Genomic DNA, 22,480 nt, shown 5'->3' on the forward strand with positions numbered 1-22,480 from the left:
GTTAATCGTGCATGTACAGCTTTCATTTTAGATTGCATGTTTTTAAATACGCTTTTCTTACAGATGTTTCTAGCTGGTTATGTTGGAAGGTTTAACACATTTAACACCCACACACACACACATGCATACAGAATCACAAACACACCCACAAAATATATATTCATGAAGACGTACAATACATCCTTTTTAGGTGTTTATACGTTCTGTTTTCCTCATACTGTAAGTAAAAGAGAACATGTGTTATGCAGGGTTAGCCTAGCGTTAGTGTTGCTGGCGTGGCTTGCTGGGTAGGTAGCATCCATGAGGGGAATGTGACAGAAGGGGGGGGGGGGGGGGGGGGTTGGCAGCTTGGCCAGGCCTTTGATTCAGAGATGCACGCTAGTGAAGCATCGCTGTAGGCGCTCGATGCATATACATATAAATGAGACAAAGAGCAGGGAAGGGAGAAGAAAGCATGAAGCTTAACGTGAAGAAAAGTTGGATTAAGCAAAGCAGGAAGCACCGAGCCCACAGAACGAATCCTCAACGTGTACGTATGGAAGTACACCGTCAGGCGACTGGTCCGCCAACAAGGGAAGGAAGCAAGGAGTAAAGGACGGGTGGGGGGGGAATTAAAGCTTAAGCAAAAGAAGCATACAAAACACTGTAAATGAAACTCATGAATGTATAATCTTATGTATGCAACCATGCACACGTACAGGAGCAACAAAAGAAAATAAATCAAGAAAGAAGCAAAGTCTCTGGTTCAAATGGAGATTTTAATCGACCATGTTGTCAGTTTAGGATGATGTCATTGACCTTCTGAGCATTTTACGGCTCACGCTGATTTGCTCGTATGAGAAGACTTACCGTTGACGGAGTTTTGACCGACAGCACATGAAAAGCATGAATGCTGCCCATCACTGTAATTGGGGTGTCATTGATCTGGGGGCTCATACGGAACCATGCAAAGGAATAATTGAGCCGGTCACCTGTGATCTTGGCGGCCTTCTCCTCCTGGTTGACCCGGTTCTCCTCGTCCTCCTCGTTCTCCTCCTCGAAGTCGTCCAGGTTGCCGATGTCGGCCTGCTTCATGCTCATCAGGCTGGCCAGGCTCTGCATGTCCTCATCACTGGACCATGAGAAGAAAACACAGACAGAAACTCATGTTTATAAGGAGAATCCCCATCAAAACAGACACATAATGGTTTAAAAGAAAGAACACTTTGTGAGGTGATGAAAAAAGAGAAAACATGAAGCATAAATGGATGAATGAATACATGAAAACACATCAGCGTTGTATATTCAATATGCTGGCTAGAACACACACAAAATTCAACCCACTGACAAATACTAGATGACAAATAACGATTGTTATAGCTCTCCATCCTTCTTCTCTTCAGACCTCCATCTCTACACCTGACTGTAGACTTAGACCCTGTAGATTTAAAGCAGTAACTTCTCCTCTCTCGCTCTCTCCCTCCCACCATCGCTCCACTCACAGACGCATCAACTTTCTACAGTATTCCTTGTATTTCATGTCGTCCTGTGTACTCCATCGGTCCCTCCACAACCAGCGGCTCCCTCATAATCAGTGTATTCTCCTCTCTGTTCTTTGTGTTTGGTGTTTCCCAGGCCCACAGGCTCATTTGAACTGGTGTGATTGAGTTTGTTTGTGTGTGGTCGACATCATTCCCCGAAGGGTTAACAAGGGTTACGCTCCATCGACCCGCCGCCCGCGCCTCAACAAAGGCCTTGTTGCTCAGCGTGTGTGTGTGTGTGTGTGTCTGTAAATGAAAGTTGCTGCTATCAAATTAGAATGAATAACAAACGGTAAAAAACAGAGATTGAGAAAGTGTCCTCGAATGAAAGTTGGCGATATCAAAGATGAATGTGTGTGTGTGTGTGTGTGTGTGTGTGTGTGTGTGTGTGTGTGTGTGTGTGTGTGTGTGTGTGTGTGTGTGTGTGTGTGTGTGTGTAAATCAAGTCTTTGTGCACTCAAAGAGGCAGACGTGTGAATCGTGTGTACATACATTATGTCTGCGGACATTCTTCTACATTTTTTTATACAAGTAGGAGAACAACACAAGAACCCAGACAGATAAGCTTGATGTGATTTCTGAGGGCGTCTCGTCTCTAAAGGACCTGCAATCAAAGCTTCTCTGTTCAACACGAGCATCTTTAAAACATAAGAAAAAAGAAATGAAAGAGCTAAAAGGGTGAACACGTCGTTAAAGAGTAAACACACCCTTGTCTTGGATTTTGGGCTGCGCCATCTTGGTTTTTTTCCGCAACCAGTAGCGACATGAGATGGTGGAGCGAAGTACAACCAGACGCTCAATAATACACTGTTTACATTGTTTAAACGCCATGTCAATCACAGTAAGCCCCGCCCTAAAGCATCCCCTGCTTTATGGTGTGTTTGACTCTAAATCATTTACTAAATGAACATCATGCTGTATTGAAGAAGACTTGAAACTAGAGATTGAGACCATAAACTCATGTTTACAATGTTTACTGAGGTAATAAATCAAGAGAGAAGTAGAGTCATTTTCTCATAGACTTCTATACAACCAGATGGTGGACACTAGAGAGAATGCAGGTTTTAAAGACACTAGGCTTCACTTTTCAGAACCGGAGGTTGCAACCACAAAAAAAAGGCCACCTGGACGAGTGAACACCAGAGAAAAAGCAAACAAAAAGGGAACAAGAGCGTCAACTTTTCAAAGCAGTGTGTGAATCAGAATTTGAATAGTTAAATCTAAATACTAAATGACACCCCAGCTGTCCCGAGAACAGGCGTTAAGTGAGACTTACGTGGCCTTTCCCTCACGGAGGAAGATGCATGAGAGGGAGAACTGCAGCGTGGCCGACACCACCTTCTTGGACAGCGGCTTGAACTTGAGCTTGACGTCGGTCTGCGTGGGCATCGGACTGGCGTACTGCTTCATGTTGATACTGCTGGTGGCCAGAGCCTTCCTTCTTCCTGATGGAGACTCCTGGAGGAGAGAAAAATGAAGCACATATTCAGGTGATTAGAGGCCAATACAGTGTCGACACACTGCAGGGGATCAAAGGGAAAAACAAAGAGAAAAGGCACGTTTTGAATGTGAGGATATTCTGCAAGAAAACAACTGTTTAAGTTTCAGTACAGACTTTCTCATCACTAATGATCAGTGATTACAACATCCTGATCAATAATGGGGTGTTTGGTAAATCCAGGACAAGCTCTAAATGTGAGTCCTCCTGCGTTCCTCATCGTGAGTTTAGTTGTATGATATTTCCACACTGAAGACATTTCTGCTGCTCTTCTTCTCAGAGATGTGCTCCGGGCCAGAGGAGAGCAGTCAAATCGGAATTTGGGAAATATGCCACATAGACCAGGTGATAAGAGTTATGGAATCAGTGACAGCGTGCGTGTGTGTGTGTTCGCTCGCATGTAGGCCGCAGGAAAGCCTCGTCACTGACTGCTAGATACTAATGGTTTTGTCTGCTGCGAGTCTGGCTATGGAAGCACCATGCTGTCCGTGAATAGCAGACTTGTTCACCTCCTTGCTGTGTTGATACCACTCACACGTCCGTGTCCCTATTTTCTCTGGTTTTTTTGTGTGATGGGAAACTGCCACCAGTTAACTGATACGTGTTCATTTGCATGACGAGAGACTGAATCCAGCGTAAGGATCAGACGCTGGTGTGCACGCGACCCAGCAGGAGGTGGTAAGACATTTACTCTTTAAATCCATCAGATTTCCCTTTTCTGTCTCCTTTTCACTGCATGGATGTCTAAAATCAGCATATGTAACTGTACACACACACACACACTTGTATTATACCAGAGAAAAATACCTTCTTGTCTGAGCTGTGGATAGAGCCCCGAGGATCCATCCTCTCGTGCGCACAATGCCGAACAAAGCAGAGCAGCTCGCTCTCTTTCACACGACACCGGTTTGAGAGCACATATACATATACACATACACTCCGGCGTGTTCGGGAGATAAAGCGATACCAGCTCTGCATTGCCTGTTTCCTGATGTCTTCACACACACACACACACACCTCAGAGGTTTTGGCTCAGTGGGGAAAACTCAATCTCGGCCTTATCGCTGAGGACCGCAGGGTATTCATTCACACACACACACACACACACACACACACACACACACACACACACACACACACACACACACACACACACACACACACACACACACACACACACACACACACACACACACACACACACACACACACAGATAGAGTTGGTATCAGTACAGAGTGGTAAAGCTATTGGTAATATAGTGAGGAAGTATGTAAGCTACGAATAGGGAGGAGAAATGTGAGGGCCAGTCATCGCTGCATGGAAACGTGTGACTTCTCTTCTCACTACTCATTTAAACATTACACGTGCTACATTCACACTATGTTACTTAAATCATTGAGACCACAACATGTGATTAATACCACATGTCTCTGTATTATTTTTGTCTAATCTGATAACACCATTAAGTAGTCTCTGGTCTTTCTTGTTTTGTGAATATTTCTTTCTTGACTTGCTGACAGCAGTCAGCACTTTACTCATTTTCCATCCATACAACACCTTAAACAACAACTAGTCGACTAAACTCATCGATTAACTGATTCATAACTCGGTTAAAGTATCTGTCCAATGCTGGCTTTCATTCTTTATCGAGCGTTACAGGCTGAGGAGCTCTCATCCAAAAAATAAAGGTTGTGAAGACCAGACCAGCTGAGGAAGTTCTGCTCAACAGAGTTACTTTCCAAGTGCATTTGGACGAGACGTAAAACCAAAACATTTTATTTTTTCCTTTAACCTCCATCCCTTTGGAGCCAGTCTATCCTTCCTTCTCCCTCCATACATCTCATCTAACCCTCTCATCCTTCCTTCTCCCTCCATACATCTCATCTAACCCTCCCATCCTTCCTTCTCCCTCCGTACATCTCATCTGACCCTCCCATCCTTCCTTCTCCCTTCATACATCTCATCTAACCCTCTCATCCTTCCTTCTCCCTCCATACATCTCATCTGACCCTCTCATCCTTCCTTCTCCCTCCATACATCTCATCTGACCCTCTCATCCTTCCTTCTCCCTCCATACATCTCATCTGACCCTCTCATCCTTCCTTCTCCCTCCGTGCATCTGATCTAACCCTCTCATCCTTCCTTCTCCCTCCGTACATCTGATCTAACCCTCTCATCCATCCTTCTCTCTCCGTACATCTCATCTAACCCTCCCATCCTTCCATCTCTCGCTCCTTGCTCGGACCAATACCTAAATAATAAAAACAACAGAAGAAATCGACCGATTGACTAGAGAGGCCACTTGACATTTCGTGCTGACATTTGAGCCTTGGCGCTTTAGCTGTGGAACATAATGACGTTTCAGGAGAGGAGGAAGATGGGGAGAAGAACTCTCCACCTCCTATCTCTCTGCAGATTACACCCGGCTATTAGACTAAGCTAATAGGGCATGTAGATACGTTATGAATGAATTTGCTAAATGCACCAAACACTTAAGAAGAGGGGATTTAGCAGAAAGGAGAAGGGGGAGAGGGGGGGGATCTTGAAAATAGGAAATACTTAAGGATATGCAAATACTCCGGCGCAAGAAGGGAATAACCGTTTCAACAGATTTGAGTAGGGACAGCAAACAATGGAAATCTGCTGCATTTCCCCGGATGCTGCTTGTCAATCAATGTGTATGCATGTGTGTGCGTGCATGTGAGTGAGTGAATGTTTGAGAGAGTGTGTGTTTTTGTGGGGGGGGTTAGCTGGGATCAGGGTGACAATGTGTAAAATGAAAGGGAAGGACAATGCAGAAGTTTAATTTATTACAGAGAGAATGGGACTATCAATATGCTCTCTAAATACCTGTGTGTGTGTGTGTGTGTGTGTGTGTGTGTGTGTGTGTGTGTGTGTGTGTGTGTGTGTGTGTGTGTGTGTGTGTGTGTGTGTGTGTGTGTGTGTGTGTGTGTGTGTGTGTGTGTGATGGCTGTATGCTGCCCCCTAGCTGCAGCTCAGTTCAACTGCAGAACATCCTGTAAGACCAACGGTTCGCTCTGACTTACTGTTTTGTAAATAAAATAATAAGAATCAAACCCGCCCACAGTTTCTCTGCGCTGCCTAATAAAATTAAAATGTTGCAGAGTGACTTTTTCCGTTCGAGTAGGGTGTGTTTGTGTTATGAGTACCGGTCCTGCCCCCCCCATCCCTCCCTCTGCCCCAGTGCCAGCTGGCACCCGGGATCGATCCACAGATGCGCCCCTGGTGGGGGGGCAGGGGTCAGGTGCCCGGGGGTCCTGCTGAATCCCTCTGCCCCCCAAAATGCCAATGGGACGGGGTCCGGAGGAAGGAGGGGCGGGAGTCCTTTTGTCACCGAGAGATGGATTCATTAGGCTGAGTGCTTAAAAAGGGAACCTGGCTTCTTTGTATAGACCTGGTCCCACTCCCACACCCCCACCCCCACCCCCACACACACACACACTCCCACACCCCCACCCCCACCCACACCCCCACCCCCACCCCCACACACACACACACACACACACACACACACACACACACACACACACACACACACACACACACACACACACACACACGCACACGCACACGCACACGCACACACACACCTCAATCAGCTAATGGCTGTTTAAACACAGGTCAACAGTCAATTGGTGTTTCATTTTAATGATCGATGTTGCATATTGATCCACCACTTTTACTGACAATTCACAACATCACCTATTCCCAAACAGACAAAGCTCCCAAATTTCTGGTTTGAGAGCAAAAAAACGTTCAAATATTCATTTTAATTTTTGACAACTTTTCTGTTCTGTTGTGCTCCTGCCAGGGAATAGAAATGAGCACCTGCCAGATACATGGCAAATGTATTTCCTTATTTTAAGAAACATTATTTTTAAAAAGCAATTCAAATAAATCTAAATGAGTCGGGATTAAGGTTACCTGGTACAATCCATGCTTCTACTGTCTGGTACTAATGACTCAGTGTTTACAGTTTGAAAGCATTCTACGTAGACAATTTGTCAATGACTGGGGTGAGTGTGTGGCCATGTTTAGTATATTTGTGAGGATTAAAGATTTAAAAACCTCTGGTATCACAGTGGTGATGATGATGATGATAAGTGATGAATCACTGGTTTCACATAAAGCAGATGATTATCAGACTTAAGCCTGCTGCCACTAAACAAAACAAAACCCTAAACTGGATGAAAAGGGACAACCTGAGGTCAGTTTCACTCCGACTACTACTCGTGAAGTTGTTCTCTGCTGTGGTGGAACGGTTCTCACAATCAGCCGGACTTCCAGAGGCCACATTGGACTTGTTTCTATCTCTTCCTCCTCTCTGGTTAACACAGCTTCAACCTCAAAGCTCCAAATCTTCCACTCCACAGCAAAAGTGTACACAGGCCTTTGTGATTTGTATTCACACGGATCAGAAAAAAAACCATAAAAGCCTCAAACTCAATTTACCCAATAGAATAACCCTGAGGTAGCACCGATTAGCCCAAAATCAGCTGGCTGTGGTTGATTTCAGCAGTCAGCAGATTGGAGGTAGTGGGGGGGGGGCACAGCGCTATTCCTCTCGCCTCAAGGTCACAGTTATTGGAAATGGAGACATCCAATGTGCTCACATCTCTCTTTGAATCCGCACACAATGGAGTGATTCCTCTGTGTCAATTTGGCCTCCCCTGATAACTGATAAAGACGGCCTTTTTACATACCACCTATGAATACCGCACTACACACACACACACACACACACACACACACACACACACACACACACACACACACACACACACACACACACACACACACACACACACACGCGCACACACACACACACAGATTAAGACCAATTTATTCATCTGCTACTATTATATGTGAGGATTTATTTTTCTTCTTCTTCCCCGAGCAGTGTGTATTTTTAAAAAGGCAACAATGAACATAAAAGGCGTCCAATACTATCAGTGCGGTTATGTGAATTACAATAACAATGGTGTTAATAATGGAATGAACTGTGCAAATGGATTTCATGTGTATTGTCACATGGACACACACTGTCTGTCTGTCTCTCTCTTTCTCTCTCTCACACACACACGCACACACACACATAGAAAAATGGACTACAGGGTTTCTCTTCAGTAGTAGAACCACTTTGTCCTTGTGGATCAGTTATTTAAGATAAAACCAGGCGGCAACCTCCGGTTCTGCCGAATGAAGCCGATGCTTCATGTGTTAAAGCTGCATTCTCTCTAATGTCCACCAGGGCGACTCCTCTGGTTGTATAGAAGTCTATAAGAAAATGACTCTACTTCTCTCTTGATTTATTACCTCAGTAAACATTGTAAACATGAGTTTATGGTCTCAATCTCTAGTTTCAAGTCTTCTTCAGTACAGCATGATGTTCATTTAGTAAATGATGGTCCATTTAGAGTCAAACAGACCATAAAGCAGGGGATGCTTTAGGGCGGGGCTCCACAGTGATTGACAGGTCTCTACTGGAGACGTATACGGCGTCTCTCCGTCACTCCTCCTCAGTCCAAATATGATCATTTCTGTTCATTGGTTGCAAAAGAAATGGCAACTTCACCGAACTCAAAGCTTCAAAACATCGGTCAACAAACCAATGGGTGACGTCACAATGACGACATCCACTTCTTATACAGTCTAAAATGGGAACATCTTTCTCTGACCACCACCTCACACGAGCAACAAAAAGAAACGACACGGTTGACAAACAGTGGAGGGAAAGTGAAAGAAGTAAGAGTGAAGAGAGAAGATTAGTCACAACAAGAGCAGGATTAGGCTTGTTTTAAAGGGGAAAGGACGGCAGATTACAGCTCAGTGTGGGCAGTAGTGTTTGGTTTACAATGACACTGAGAAACTGGATCTGGGACAGACTGGAGTCCGTACAGGGACGATCAGAACAGGCCTGAAACAGGTTTTGGGTAAACAAACAGCACAAAAATAACTGGAACCTGGAGACATAAAGACAGGATTCATCCCTGTTAGGTGTCCTCGAGAGAGACGCACGACAGAGAGACAGAGATAGAAACAGAGAGGGAGGCAGACAGAGACAGAGAGACAGAAAGAGAGAGAAAGACAGACAGACAGAGACAGAGAGACAGAGAGAGACAGACAGAGATAGAGACAGAGAGAGAGAGAGAGAGAGAGACAGACAGAGACAGAGAGAGAGAGACAGAAAGAGGAATGTCTTTAATGCACCTCTGATGGCAGCAGATGAAAGGAGAATCTCAAACCAACCAGCCCATAAAAGGTTTAATCCTAACTGGGAGGAGAGCGTCTTACTAACCTTGTGAGGCCAAACACACAGAAACACACCAAACAAACAGCAATATTCCAGAAGTTCAACATTAAGGATATAAAAGCTATCAAACCTCCACCAACAAGCTGAATGATGGTCGCCCTGACCTCCACCAACAAGGTCACGCTTGACTTAAACATATATTTATGTCACTACTCTGATACGCACGCACGCATGATTAGATTTTAAAAGTTTATGTGAAACACAGGCTCAAGCTGATGTTTTGTTTTGTTCGAGAAATTAAATTTACAGTTAAAAAAAAAACACGAAAAGCAGCAAATTCTCAACAATGAGGAGCCGGAACAATCATCTTCGTTTGATAAATGATAAACAATTTATGGATTATTGCAATCGTCTCGACTAAATCATTTAAACAACAGTAATCGTTCCATGAAATCTGCCATTTTAGCTTTTCTAACTCATAATTCATCACCAGCAGAAATGCTGAGACGGACACCAAGCCAATATCTCATATCTTGTCTTTCTCCCTTCATTTCTGTTCCTCCCTCTCTCACTCCCTCTCTCTCGTCTTATCAGCGTGTCCAGGGTGCCCTCCTCTCTTTGGCTCTCCGGGTCTTTCTTTCGGGTGGCCCTCAGAGCCCCCCCCCCCCCCCACACACACACACACACACACTCAGACCCAGAGCATGCACTTCAGACAGGGGGCTAATGGGAAAATAAATTACCAGCAGGCAAAAGTCCTGGCTCTGCACTTCTGCTGGAGAGAGAGAGAGAGAGAGCGAGAGAGAGAGAAAGGGACATGAGGGGGGAGGATGGAAGGAAGAAGGGGGGAGGTGGTCAAGAAATGGAAAGAGAGAAGGGGAGAGAAGACAAAAAAAATTGGAAGTGGGGGAGAAAATGAGGGAGAGGAGGGTGATGAAGAAAGAAAGAGCTGAGAGGAAGGAAAGAAGGAAGGAGTGAGGGAGAGACAGAGAGAGAGACAGAGACAGACAGAGAGAGAGAGAGAGAGAGAGAGAGGGAGACAGAGACAGAGAGAGGGAGACAGAGAGAGAGGGAGGATTATAGCAGGAGTTCATTCCTGGTCTATGAAGTGCCTGATCATCACTTTTCCACCATCTCTGGCCATCATAGAGGCCTAAAATGGCCAATAACATCATCACCACACACACACACACACACACACACACACACACACACACACACACACACACACACACACACACACACACACACACACACACACACACACACACACACACACACACACACACACACACACACACACACACACACACACACACACACCCCACTACTGTATCTGGGATTGATTACTCCCCCTGTATGAAACAGCAGTTCAGGATTGTTAACTTTTCAATTTATAGTACACACTGACACAAAGAAACGCAAAAAACTGTAAAAAAAACCCTGTACTTTTTGATACAAAATCTGGCTCAATTTGTCACAATGAAAGCAATAAAACTGGCTTTTAGTCAAAGAACAGTTACAAAAGTGCTTTACATGTCGATTTTTGGGAAAACCCGCAGACTGTATATAGAAGTGGACATAGTCATCGTGACGTCACTCATTTGAGGTTTTGAAGCCTCAAGTTTGGCATTTTGGCCGTCGCCATCTTAGTTTTTGCAACCACCATATTTGAGGAGGAGTGACGTAGAGACGCCTGATACATCTCTGGTAGAGACCTGTCAATCACTGTGTAGCCCCGCCCTAAAGCATCCCCTGCTTTATGGTCTGTTTGACTCTAAATGGACCATCATTTACTAAATGAACATCATGCTGTATTGAAGAAGACTTGAAACTAGAGATTGAGACCATAAACTCATGTTTACAATGTTTACTGAGGTAATAAATCAAGAGAGAAGTAGAGTCATTTTCTCATAGACTTCTATACAACCAGAGGAGTCGCCCCCTGCTGGACACTAGAGAGAATGTAGGTTTTAAGACATTAACTGTGCTTTCTCTTCTGACCATTTTCACTAACTTTACCTTCTAAATCTGTATCAAAGCATCTGTTGTAGTCTCATGGTAGACTAATACGTGCAGCTAAAATAATAATATATAGCATTGTGATATTCCTCCCATCTAGTTTGAGCGTCACTGCCAGATAACAGAGGATGCCAAGAAGCTCAAGGAGTTTGGTTGATAAGGCGAGATCTTCGTCTGGATCCACTTTATATCAAATGATGATTTCCAGGTAAAGACAACACGGGGGACTTCTGGGAATCAGAATCTCAACATCACCTTCAATTCTCACTTTAAAAGATCCGTTTGTTTTATGCCGGCTGCTGAGATCTGACAGAGCTATGATAGGGCCCTAATCCAGAGCAAAGCTGATTTGCTTAAGGGGGAAGGGGGTTAAGATGGCCTGCGACAAGAAACAATTGCCCCAAGTGAGAGTCTGCCTCTCTCCCACCCTGCTCCATGACAAAGGTGTACTCTCCATGCTAAGTGACAAATCTGGGGAGACAAAGAGCATTAGCAGGGTGATGCTCTGCTCCAGTGCCTCTGATTGTGGCCAACTCAAAGAGAATCTAATATGGATTTTAAAAAGAGGAGAGGGAGAGATTAGAATGAAAGAGAAACAATGAACACCTTCTACCAAGGGGGAATTAGTGGAGGGATTGGATAAGGAGCTGGTGCTGGTGTGTGTGTGCATGGGTGAGCGCTTGTTCTTTGAAATTCCTTTTCCACGAAAGAACAATAGGGTTCCCCAATTCTGTTTATGTGCATCTAAATGTGAGACACTCACAAAACACACACACACACTCTCTCATATCCAAGTGTGTCGATGTAGATGAGCCATTTAGTCCATGATCGTCTACAGAGAGACTTAAATACGGGGAAACATGATATTTAATTTACAGATTCATAGGTGCCTCATAGCTAACAGGGGGGGTCCGCGGTGGACCGGTTTCTGCTAGAGGATCTGGGTCTGTCCGCGGTGGACCGGTCTCTGCTAGAGGATCTGGGTCTGTCCGCGGTGGACCGGTCTCTGCTGGAGGATCTGGGTCTATCTGAGGTGGACCGGTCTCTGCTGGAGAATCTGGGTCCGTCTGAGGTGGACCGGTCTCTGCTGGAGTCTGAGCTGAAGGACTTTCTGATGAACCTGCATGATTTCATCTGGTTTCACCAGAACCATATAGAAATAGAAAGCTTCTCTCTGAAGGTCTCGTTTACTGACGTAGATCATGTAGAGGATCAGGATTACATTTAGACTGGTTCATAACCAGTTAAAAGCAACTTTAAAGAGCATTTTAAGCTAATTTTGATAAGTGACACACCCGATATGATATGAGCGCCTCTCTCACTGTGGAAATGTGTCCTTCGCCACATCTCCTCAACACCCACGTGTGTGTGTATGTGTGTGTGTCTTTACTGCAAGACACCTCGAATTCCTGACCCCGTCCTCTGTGGGTGCGGTTCTCCGAGTACAGATTTATATCCCAAACAGAGACAGAGACACGTTTGGGGATCAGTCTAACTGTCAGTGGGTGGCTTAGCGCTGGCACCGGAGCACATCACAAGACCCTATTCATTGCCACTTAGCAGAACAGTCGCCTCAGTTTGCCAGTAACTGTGTGCGCGTGTGTGTGTTCACTCCCTAAAATGCTCTCTCTCACACACACTCTCACACACACACACACACACACACACACACACACACACACACACACACACACACACACACACACACACACACACACACACACACACACACACACACACACACACACACACACACACACACACACACAGTGAGCGGATCTTGAAGAGATAATGTCAAACGAGTCACCCTGCACAGAAGTTTAACCTAAGTTCATCACCAACCTCTCCACATATTCTTTCGCCACCGCCACCGCCACCGCCCACACACACACACACACACACACACACACACATCTACGGAGGCACCGACCCGCCCCGGCAGGCCCAGCGGGTCAAGCTTGTGGATAAACAGGGGGATTTGCGGAGGGCAGTGTTTTGCGGGCCACACAGGCCTGTCTCCATCGCGAGCAGCCATCTTAAGTCGCACAGGAGGAAAAATAAATAACCGAGAGATGGAGATAAAAAAATAAAAAAATAAAAATCATCACGTCATCGTCCAATCGCACCGCAACTGTCCGACCACCCATCATCGCCGTGTGAGACATGATGTCAAAACAAGGTGAGATGAGGATGAAGACGGATGAGGAAGAGTCCGATTAGGTGGAAGGAAGTGAAGCCGTGAAGGACGACCTCATGGAACTGATAAGAGAGGATCAGGCCCCCAATAACGCACGACTGAGAGCCTCCAATCAGGCAGGAAATATTATATAAATGGAGGATCGCATGAGACACCAGTACTGTAATTAGTTTGAAAACAGTCGTTTTCCAGATACATAACTTTGTGACTTGCAAGTTCCTTCACTGGTCAGGATGCCAGCCCATCATACAAACACACACAGAGAGTATATGTGTATATATATATATATATATATATATATATGGACTGTCAGCAGGTGGTCTCGCCACCTCAACATGATGCATTTCCCTCTTTTGAGCCAAACGAGCACAATAGCTCACCTTGCTCAGGCCCGTTACAGGAGCACTACTACTATTGTGTGTCAAACGTATATTTCAAAGCACCCTTTTAAATATTACGACCACTCAAAGAGCTGTACGCTGTATGTTAACATTCACACACATTCACACACTGATGATCAGGACTCTCAACTAACTGAAGTTCACCCACCGATGGCACAGCCTTCAGGGAGCAAAGTAGGGGTTCAGCGTCTTGGGGATCAAACCTGTATCTTCCAATTGGAAGACGACCCGCTCTACGTAAAATGATTGAGTTTATCCACAGTTTGTAACATCAACATCTGCAGTCAAAACACACCCACACACACACACTAAGTTAGGCTTCGTGTGAAGGCCACACAGGTAATACGGATGTTTCCCGGGTGACACTTGTGTTTTGATGTTTATTTTGGGGTCAAACGTCACGCTGTATGAGGCAAAACAAAAGCTGTCTGGGCTGGTTCAGACTCATGCATGTGTGTGTGGGCTAGAAATGTATCTGTGTGTGAGATTATATACTGTATGTGTACACATGCATTGAGCCTGTGTATGTGTTTATGAAGGAGAGACACTGTGTGTGTGTGTGTGACACAGTGTCTGGTGACATCTGCTGCGTTGCTGGCGGAGAGCGGAGCTCAGCGGGCTGCAGGAGCCTCAGACTAAGGAGATGAAAGCCGAGGTCACAACCTGGACCAGTGGGACGAGACACACTCGCTCACACGACACACACAAATACAAAGTCACACATGCAAACATGTGTCTGTCTCTCTCTCACTCACACACACTCACTCACTCACACACAAACGCAGGGGGCGTACAACAAGACAAGGACGCGAGACGTAAGAATAAACAGAGCAAAGACAAAACAGTTCGGCAGACAAAACAAGACGAGAAAGACGAAATGCAAAGTTGCACACAAACAGAGAGACGGCATGAAAAACGATGACGCGAGCACAGAAGCAAAGCCCCACATCATCAGGGGCAACAGTTTAATCAGTTAATTAACAAACACATGCATGTAAGCAAAAACACACACACACACACACACAGAGATAGAAGATAGGGTGTGTGCCAGGCGATAGTGTGCCAAAAGCTCTACAGAGCAGAGTGTGTGTGTGTGTGTGTGTGTGTGTGTGTGTGTAAAAGTAGATTTGTTAGTTTATAAAACTTTCAAAACTGAGATTGACTGTTACTGATATCTAATATCTAATATCGGTCAGATACTGTTTCAAAAGGCCCAGCTGGTATTTGATATTGAATAACAATTCAGTACATTTATGTCTTTGTATTTATTGGTTACGTTTTTTTTTACAAAGTGAGGAATGCTACGTTTAGGTCAAGCTTGATGTGGTGTTACACATAAAATAATGATCCCAGTCACTTCCACACAGGGAGCAATAAAGCTTATTCATGGTGGTATCAGATTGGTACTCGATATCGGCCAATACCCCAAAGAGTTTCTTTGTTTACCAAATCCTAAATATATTAAACTTACAATGATACAAAACAGAGAAACGCAGCAGATTCTCACATTTGAGAAGCTGGATTGTTTTTTATTACACAAACGCTGGTGTTCACACACCAAATAAAGAACACAGTCACACAAATGCGACACCTGCACAGAGACGTAGACACACACACACACACACACACACACACACACACACACACACACACACACACACACACACACACACACACACACACACACACACACACACACACACACACACACACACACACACACACACACACACACACACACACGGCGGTGGTAGCAGTTAGTCAGCAGACCAGCCATGTGACAGGGTGGTGTGGTGTGGATTAGGGGGCCAGTAAGCCTATTAGGGCGACAGGAGGGACCACCCGGCCTCCCCTGCCACCTACAACCCACCAACACACACACACAGTCATCCAGACACAGGTGCAGTTTCTCACCAACACACACAGACAGACACACACACGCACACACAGAGACACACACATTGGGAGCTTAATTCTGTGGAGTAATTTGCTCTATATTGCGTGAGTCTTCATTTTTTGTATTTCAGCCCCATAATACCGTCTGTGCTCCGATGAACAAAAATAATACATTTTAGCTGAGTAGAGGCAGAAAATGGCAGCATTTAGGTGTGTGTGTGTGTGTGTGTGTGTGTGACGCCGGAGGGAGGGGTCACAGGCATGGGGGGTAATCACCAGCATCTGTTGCCTCTCCTCAGGGCGATTAATTAGATTAAATTAATTTGGAAAACGTGTGTGAATGTGTGATCCCATACTAAGACCCCCCCCCTTCTCCCTACACACACACACACACACACACACACACACACACACACACACACACACACACACACACACACACACACACACACACACACACACACGAGCTCTTCCCTCCCTAACAATAAATTAGGCCCCTTTCAGTTCCCCAAACTATTTAAGAAATGGGAGACGAGCAAAGGTGAAAACTTCGGAGACACTTGCGTGCACACGAGCGCAAATTAATCCCAATTTGTCGGCCTCGGCGCTGGGAGAAACTTTTGGGATTTCATACTTCATACCAGCTTTTGTCACCTTTGCGTGAATAGCCAAGGGCTGAAATAATTGTGTTTTCTTCCCCGAGGCCCAGTCAGCGCTCACAAGCCACTGGCCTACGTAATGTGTTCCAGACAAGGAGAGAAGAGAGGGGGGGGGGGTTACAATACAGAGAAAGAGTGTGTGTGTGTGTGTGGGTGTGTGTGTGTGTGTAAAGGTGATGGTGGTTTTTCACTGTGTATGTGGTGAGATGACGACGTGACAGTGTGTGACTGCACGAGTGTGCGCCAAGTGGGAGGAATGTGGCGTGGAGACAGCCTTAATGGAGTTGGACGTGGTCCACGACAGACAGGACATCAAGGACTGAAGAGGGGGAGAAAGAGAGAGTCACAACACGGACGGAGAAGATATAAACGTTAGCATAAGTTATGATTTTAAACATAAATCCCTAAATATACTGCAGAGAGTTGAATAAGGCAAACACAGATGTTCACACACACACCTTTCCTTTAGATGTCAACGCATGAAACTAAGCAAATGTTCTAGAAAAGATCAGTTTACGTCAAGTGTTTTATGGATGAGACATGAAGCGCACATACAGAATTGTTAAAAAACGACAGAGCAGTCTTCTAATGAAGACCTGAAGAAGACTGGCATGTCGAAACATTAGTAAATTACTAAACATCTTTTGCATCGTGGCTACGACTATTTTTCCTTTAGACCCGTTTTCTTTAACAATTCTGTATGTGTGACAAATCTTTTCCCCCTTTATGCAGCAGAATAACACCTTGAATGCATCTAATGTGTAGGTTTAAAGTATTAAACGAGGCGGTTATAAGCCATTAAGTGGCAGTTTATAAAGAAATAAATACATATTTAAAATGTGTAAACGTGCAGCAGACAGGCTTGTCAAGCAGAGCAGCTTCTGAGTGACAGCGATGTAATGTGAGTGAGAAAAAAGGTGAAGTGTGACTTTAAATGGGAGAGAGATGGAGGGGGGACGTGGAGTGTGTAACACTGTATATTCAATGTATTCAGACATGATAGCTTCTCACTTTATATACAACAGTCCAGTGTGTGTGTGTGTGTGTGTGTGTGTGTGTGTGTGTGTGTGTGTGTGTGTGTGTGTGTGTGTGTGTGTGTGTGTGTGTGTGTGTGTGTGTGTGTGTGTGTGTGTGTGTGTGTGTGTGTGTGTTTTAAATCCTCCCCTCAAAGCTTTGAAGATGAGGGAAGTTGGTCTACCATCTCCAGCTTTGGTTGATATGCAAACACAGAGAGAATACACACATACACACACTAACACCCCCCACGCGCACACACACACACACACACACACACACACACACACACACACACACACACACACGAGCCTGTCAGCACAATGCCTTCAAATATAGCCGTCCAATCTTTTGACTCTCAATTTGCACACCTTTTTTGATAATACGTGCCTATTTGAAAAAAGGGTGAAAGGCAAGGGTAGCATGCAATTTAGAGATACTACTGTGTAGCCATTTTCATCCTGCCACCTCTCTCTCTCTCTCTCTCTCTCTCTTTCCATCTTTTGATTATGCGATTCTCCTTGGCAGACGAACAAATAGAGGAGAGGAGGAGAAAGGAAAAAGGTAGTGTTTGACACTGACGTTTTCAATGACAAAATACAATCAAACCGGGGCCAGTAATTCGACGGGGAGGGATTAGCGCGAGGTTGGGCCCCCCAGATTAAGACGCGAGGAGATCTTGAATTTCATCATCTCCGGGGCGGCGCTCGGGCACAATGGCGAATTCTTCTCCTCCGCCGTCTGATGAGGGGTCAGGAGAACTCACCTCTCCTCTTCTTCTGTTCCTGCAGCACTCAGTGCCGCATTCATTCATTCATTCATTCATTCATTCATTCATTCATTCATCCCTCCTGACTTTATATTAGCTTAGATACCTGAAAAGAACCTGAGCCGTCTATGCATCCAAGCACACGCATGCAGAGTCAGAATAAAATGTGATCAGAGGTGCACAGACATCCCACATGTTTGGATACCTTTGCATCAACACAAAGATAGAGCTTCTTATTGACACACAAACACTGAAGTGACAGAAGGAGGTGATCAACAGATTTATCACTGAATGTTTTAGAGGAAAAAGGTTTTCACAGATCTTAGACTGCCCTCTTGTGGTAAATGTATAGAGTTCCTTAAACCAGGAACCAGCAGCACAATTCAAATATCATCTTAAGTGTAGAAGTAACGGTGTCAGTACTCAGTGACTCAACGTGATCAATCGGTGGCACTTCAGTACCAAACAAATGTCTCAAGGGTTTAGTTGTTGCTTTTCTATCCTCTCTGTGAAGATATCCTGAAAGCAGAATGTAAATGAAACATTCAAAATACAAAACAGCAAACTACAGCGGAGTCAGGACTCGTCTCCTCAGATGAATTTAATGAAGCTGCATTATAGAGTTATGATGTGACGAGTTATGGAAAACTGTTACTCAACATCTGGAGTCATGTAGCATAAAAGACTACAATCAAACAAGCAATTAACCTAAATATCTTTAACTATATCTGTATTATAATTATTCTGTGGGTTTTAATTCCATCTAGTGTTATGAATTATATATATATATTTGTTATCTTTTTTTTTATTGCACTTTGCTACACACTTCTGCAATTCTTTCAAAATGTACTTAACTTGATGTTATGCATTCTACACAGTGATCTTAAAAGTAGTTTACAGATTACATAACTTAAGTTAAATGTTGGACCTAAGATGACACTTTGTCTTCTAATTTAACATTTTTAAATCTCCACCATTGAAGTAGAAAACATAACGCAGCAGAGAATGGAGACCGTGTGACGCAGCAAAGTGTTCATTGATGTATTTTGAACTGATCTAAATATTATAACTCTTATTATTGATGTTATGCACTGTGTATACATATAATACATTATAATTTAAATCTTATTTATTATTATCATTAGTGTGGCATTCCAACCCGGTTTTATTTCCATTGTCTAATTTCCTTTATTGTGCAACATTTCTTGTATAAAAGGTGCAATACACATAACATTTACTATTATTATTATTATTATTGACACCCGTAACCATCTAAAAAGTATTTCATGAATACCTTAAATCCCACCATTAGTCTCTCATTTCATCATTTCCCTCCCTCTGTATCTGAGCGTGTGAGGGTATAAGGTTGCCTCCTCCCTCCCTCCCTTGTTTCCTCCCTCCTCTTTCCTCTCCATTCCTGCTGTCAGGGGGCTGCTGACGCTTTGATCTCTCTGTCATTAGTCAGGTATGCAGAGAGCGAGAGAGAGACAAACTTGTCTCTTTCTCCCCCTTTTCTTGCTCTCTTTTCTCTCCCACGCTCTGGCCAGAGAACACCGGTTGACCTGCTTGTCCTCTCGGCTTTCTATCAAAGAGAAGAAGGTAGAGCCGCTCCTGCCGGCGTTCCTTTGAGCTTGACGTGTACAGAAAGTGACAGTTGCGACTCGGCCAGTTCTCAAACTCTTTCCTTCACCTACATTCCTAAAGAGAAGTAGCTGAGGAGTCCCAGAGGTCCTTAATGATCACTAGTGGTGCACAGTTTACACATCAGAGCATCTGGAAGTTTTCATCAGCTTTGAGGATTAATAAAATATGTATTTGCTCATCTTAGTCACTCTCAGAACCTCTTAAACATTAAGAAAGTTTAAAGATGAATTAAACACCGAATGTTTCCTGAAAATGCTGCAAATCTGTTTCTGAAGCGTCACAGAAAACTACAACTTCATAAACACTTTGTGAAAAGCTCAGAAGTCAGAACGGGAATCAACATTTTGTTTACCCAAGCGGTGAAAGACATTCTTACTTCACACTATTCCACCAGGTTTGGTGACGCAGGTCACAGTTTGCATTTCTCAGAAACTTTAAACGTAACGAGCGACAAACGTGCTGAAGACTTTAATCCTGATCTTTAAAACCTTGACCAGCAGAAGCAAACGTCAGCGCCACACAGAGACACTTGAACACTTTAAGAGACGAGCGTGCACTGAAAACAGAGGTCAGGCTTTTCTTTCTTCAACTACAGGACCAGGACCAGGACCAGGACCAGATCCCTAACAGATCCAGAGGTGCTGTGGTAAATCCTGATCTCTGATCTTGCAGATTCACCGATTATTAGCAATTTGAATCGCTCCGACAACTAATAGGGTGACACTGAGATGAGCTGTTGTGTTTTCCTCTAATGACAGTTCAAATGTTTTTCTCCACCTTTTGCTTGATTTGGTTCTCATGGAGCGAGACTCTTTATATAATCTTGTCAGACACTTCTAAACACAATCAGAGCCTCGTCGTGGTAAAAACGAGCACGTTTAGTGGATGTAAATGAGCCAGTTTGCCCAAATAAATGCCAACAGCGCTCCCCTCTCAACACTGGACCAATTTGACCAAAAACCTTGGAAAAACAGGGTCCAGAGTCCCCCTACAAGAGTTTAAGAGACGAAGAGAGAAGAAAGGCTCATGTGTAAGTACAAACATGTCACAGACTCGGCTCCAGCAGACATATAAAAACACTTGTGAACGCCAAGTTTCCAGTTTCCTGGCAACTGGTCTCTCTTTTCCTCTCCTCAATCCATCCCTCCCATTTAAAAAAAATTGCTCAATCAACTCCTCTCTCGTATCCTTCTCCGTGTTATTCACCGTTTCCATCCAATACTGCATGGAAAGCAACAGAAAACAGTCGTGTGACTGATGAGAAGAGAACAAATAAATAAATCCATAACTAGGGTCAGCCCTTGTTGGTGGTGAAGTCACAGCTGGATGTGACACAATCACACCTTAAGGTTTTCAGCCTCAGGATGTAGACTGTAAACGACACTTCACACTTGCTTGTAGAAATGCAGGCGCTTGTTACTACCATAAACACACACACACACACACACGACTGTTTAACACTCATGTGTGCCAACATGATGCATGTCGTAGCAGAGCCTGACCACAAGGTGGCAGAACCCGCATGTGTAATGCAACGAGGTTTAACCAGAAACAAAGCTGAGAATTAGGTCTTGTTTTATGTCCACTCCAGTCATTGTGAGTGACCGTCCAGGAGCCTTTAAGCAAGGCACTCAATCACACGGTGCACGTATATCCCATAAGGTTGAAGAAAGTAGAAAAACAAAAAGACTCTACTCACATTTTCAATGACGAACGTCCACTCTTTGTCTTCAAACTCCTCTGCATGGGGGTCCTGCAAGGGCAATAGAACAAAATGTATGCTTAATAACAATAAAGAAATATTTAATTTGTATAGCACACTTAAAAATACAAACCAAATCTCAAGGTGCTTTACTTAAAGGGTTAAAACCACTATAGTACAACGTGATTATAGGGTTGAAATAGGATCAAAATCACATTATAGACTTAATATTTCAGGAACGTTTCTCTTAAAAGGGCAAGAAAACTTTAAACTGAACAGAAAAACATCCTTGAATCATTAAAACGCAGAAAAATACAAAACTATGGTTGTTTCTCTCTCTCCATCTTTCTGGTCCAGTTTGAGCAATAACACAAACATGCACACTGCACTGCTGGAACAATAAAACGCATCAAATCATTTTAATTGTCAATGCAAAGCCGAAATTGCAGTTTTATAGTTAAAAGAAGGATAGCTTCCAGGGGCCATAATGTAGTTCTATTGTGTTTCTATGTAAATGAGTTTCAATGTGTCCTATCTAGATGCAATATTATAGGTTTTAATGTACCCTCTTGTGTGGTTTTGCACATGCAAACCACAGACAAATGTCAGCCTTTTAAAACACAAAACGTAGACGTAGTGGTGGAAGTATTTCTTGGACTCATCAGTAATTAAATACCTTGTGCTTAACCATTAAATTGGTCTTCTACTGCATCACTTTAGGCTTTGGTAGTATGCTGTTGCCACTACTTTTTACCTCTAACAGACTAAACAATGAATCAATACAGAGTGTAGTCGTGTGTTGCTTCCTCAGTACTACACCTACACACACTCAGTACTACACCTACACACAAGCAAACACCCGTCTGACTGACTTCCTGTCTGA

The 22,480-nt window shown here is 44.0% G+C and overlaps 1 protein-coding gene across 1 annotated transcript in view; it reads right to left on the reverse strand.

The window, feature by feature from the left end:
* The window catches only part of ehbp1 (EH domain binding protein 1), a 129,384-nt gene that overhangs the window by 92,992 nt on the left and 13,912 nt on the right, over window positions 1-22,480 (reverse strand). The window contains exons 4-6 of the mRNA XM_079169122.1: window positions 21,595-21,648; window positions 2,797-2,978; window positions 972-1,111 (exon numbers count right to left, since the gene is read on the reverse strand). Of these exons, the coding sequence (XP_079025248.1) occupies window positions 972-1,111; window positions 2,797-2,978; window positions 21,595-21,648 (376 nt within the window). The remainder of the gene's footprint in view (window positions 1-971; window positions 1,112-2,796; window positions 2,979-21,594; window positions 21,649-22,480) is intronic.

The sequence above is a fragment of the Pholis gunnellus genome, assembly GCF_910591455.1.
Source record: "Pholis gunnellus genome assembly, chromosome: 11".
NCBI lineage: Eukaryota > Metazoa > Chordata > Actinopteri > Perciformes > Pholidae > Pholis > Pholis gunnellus.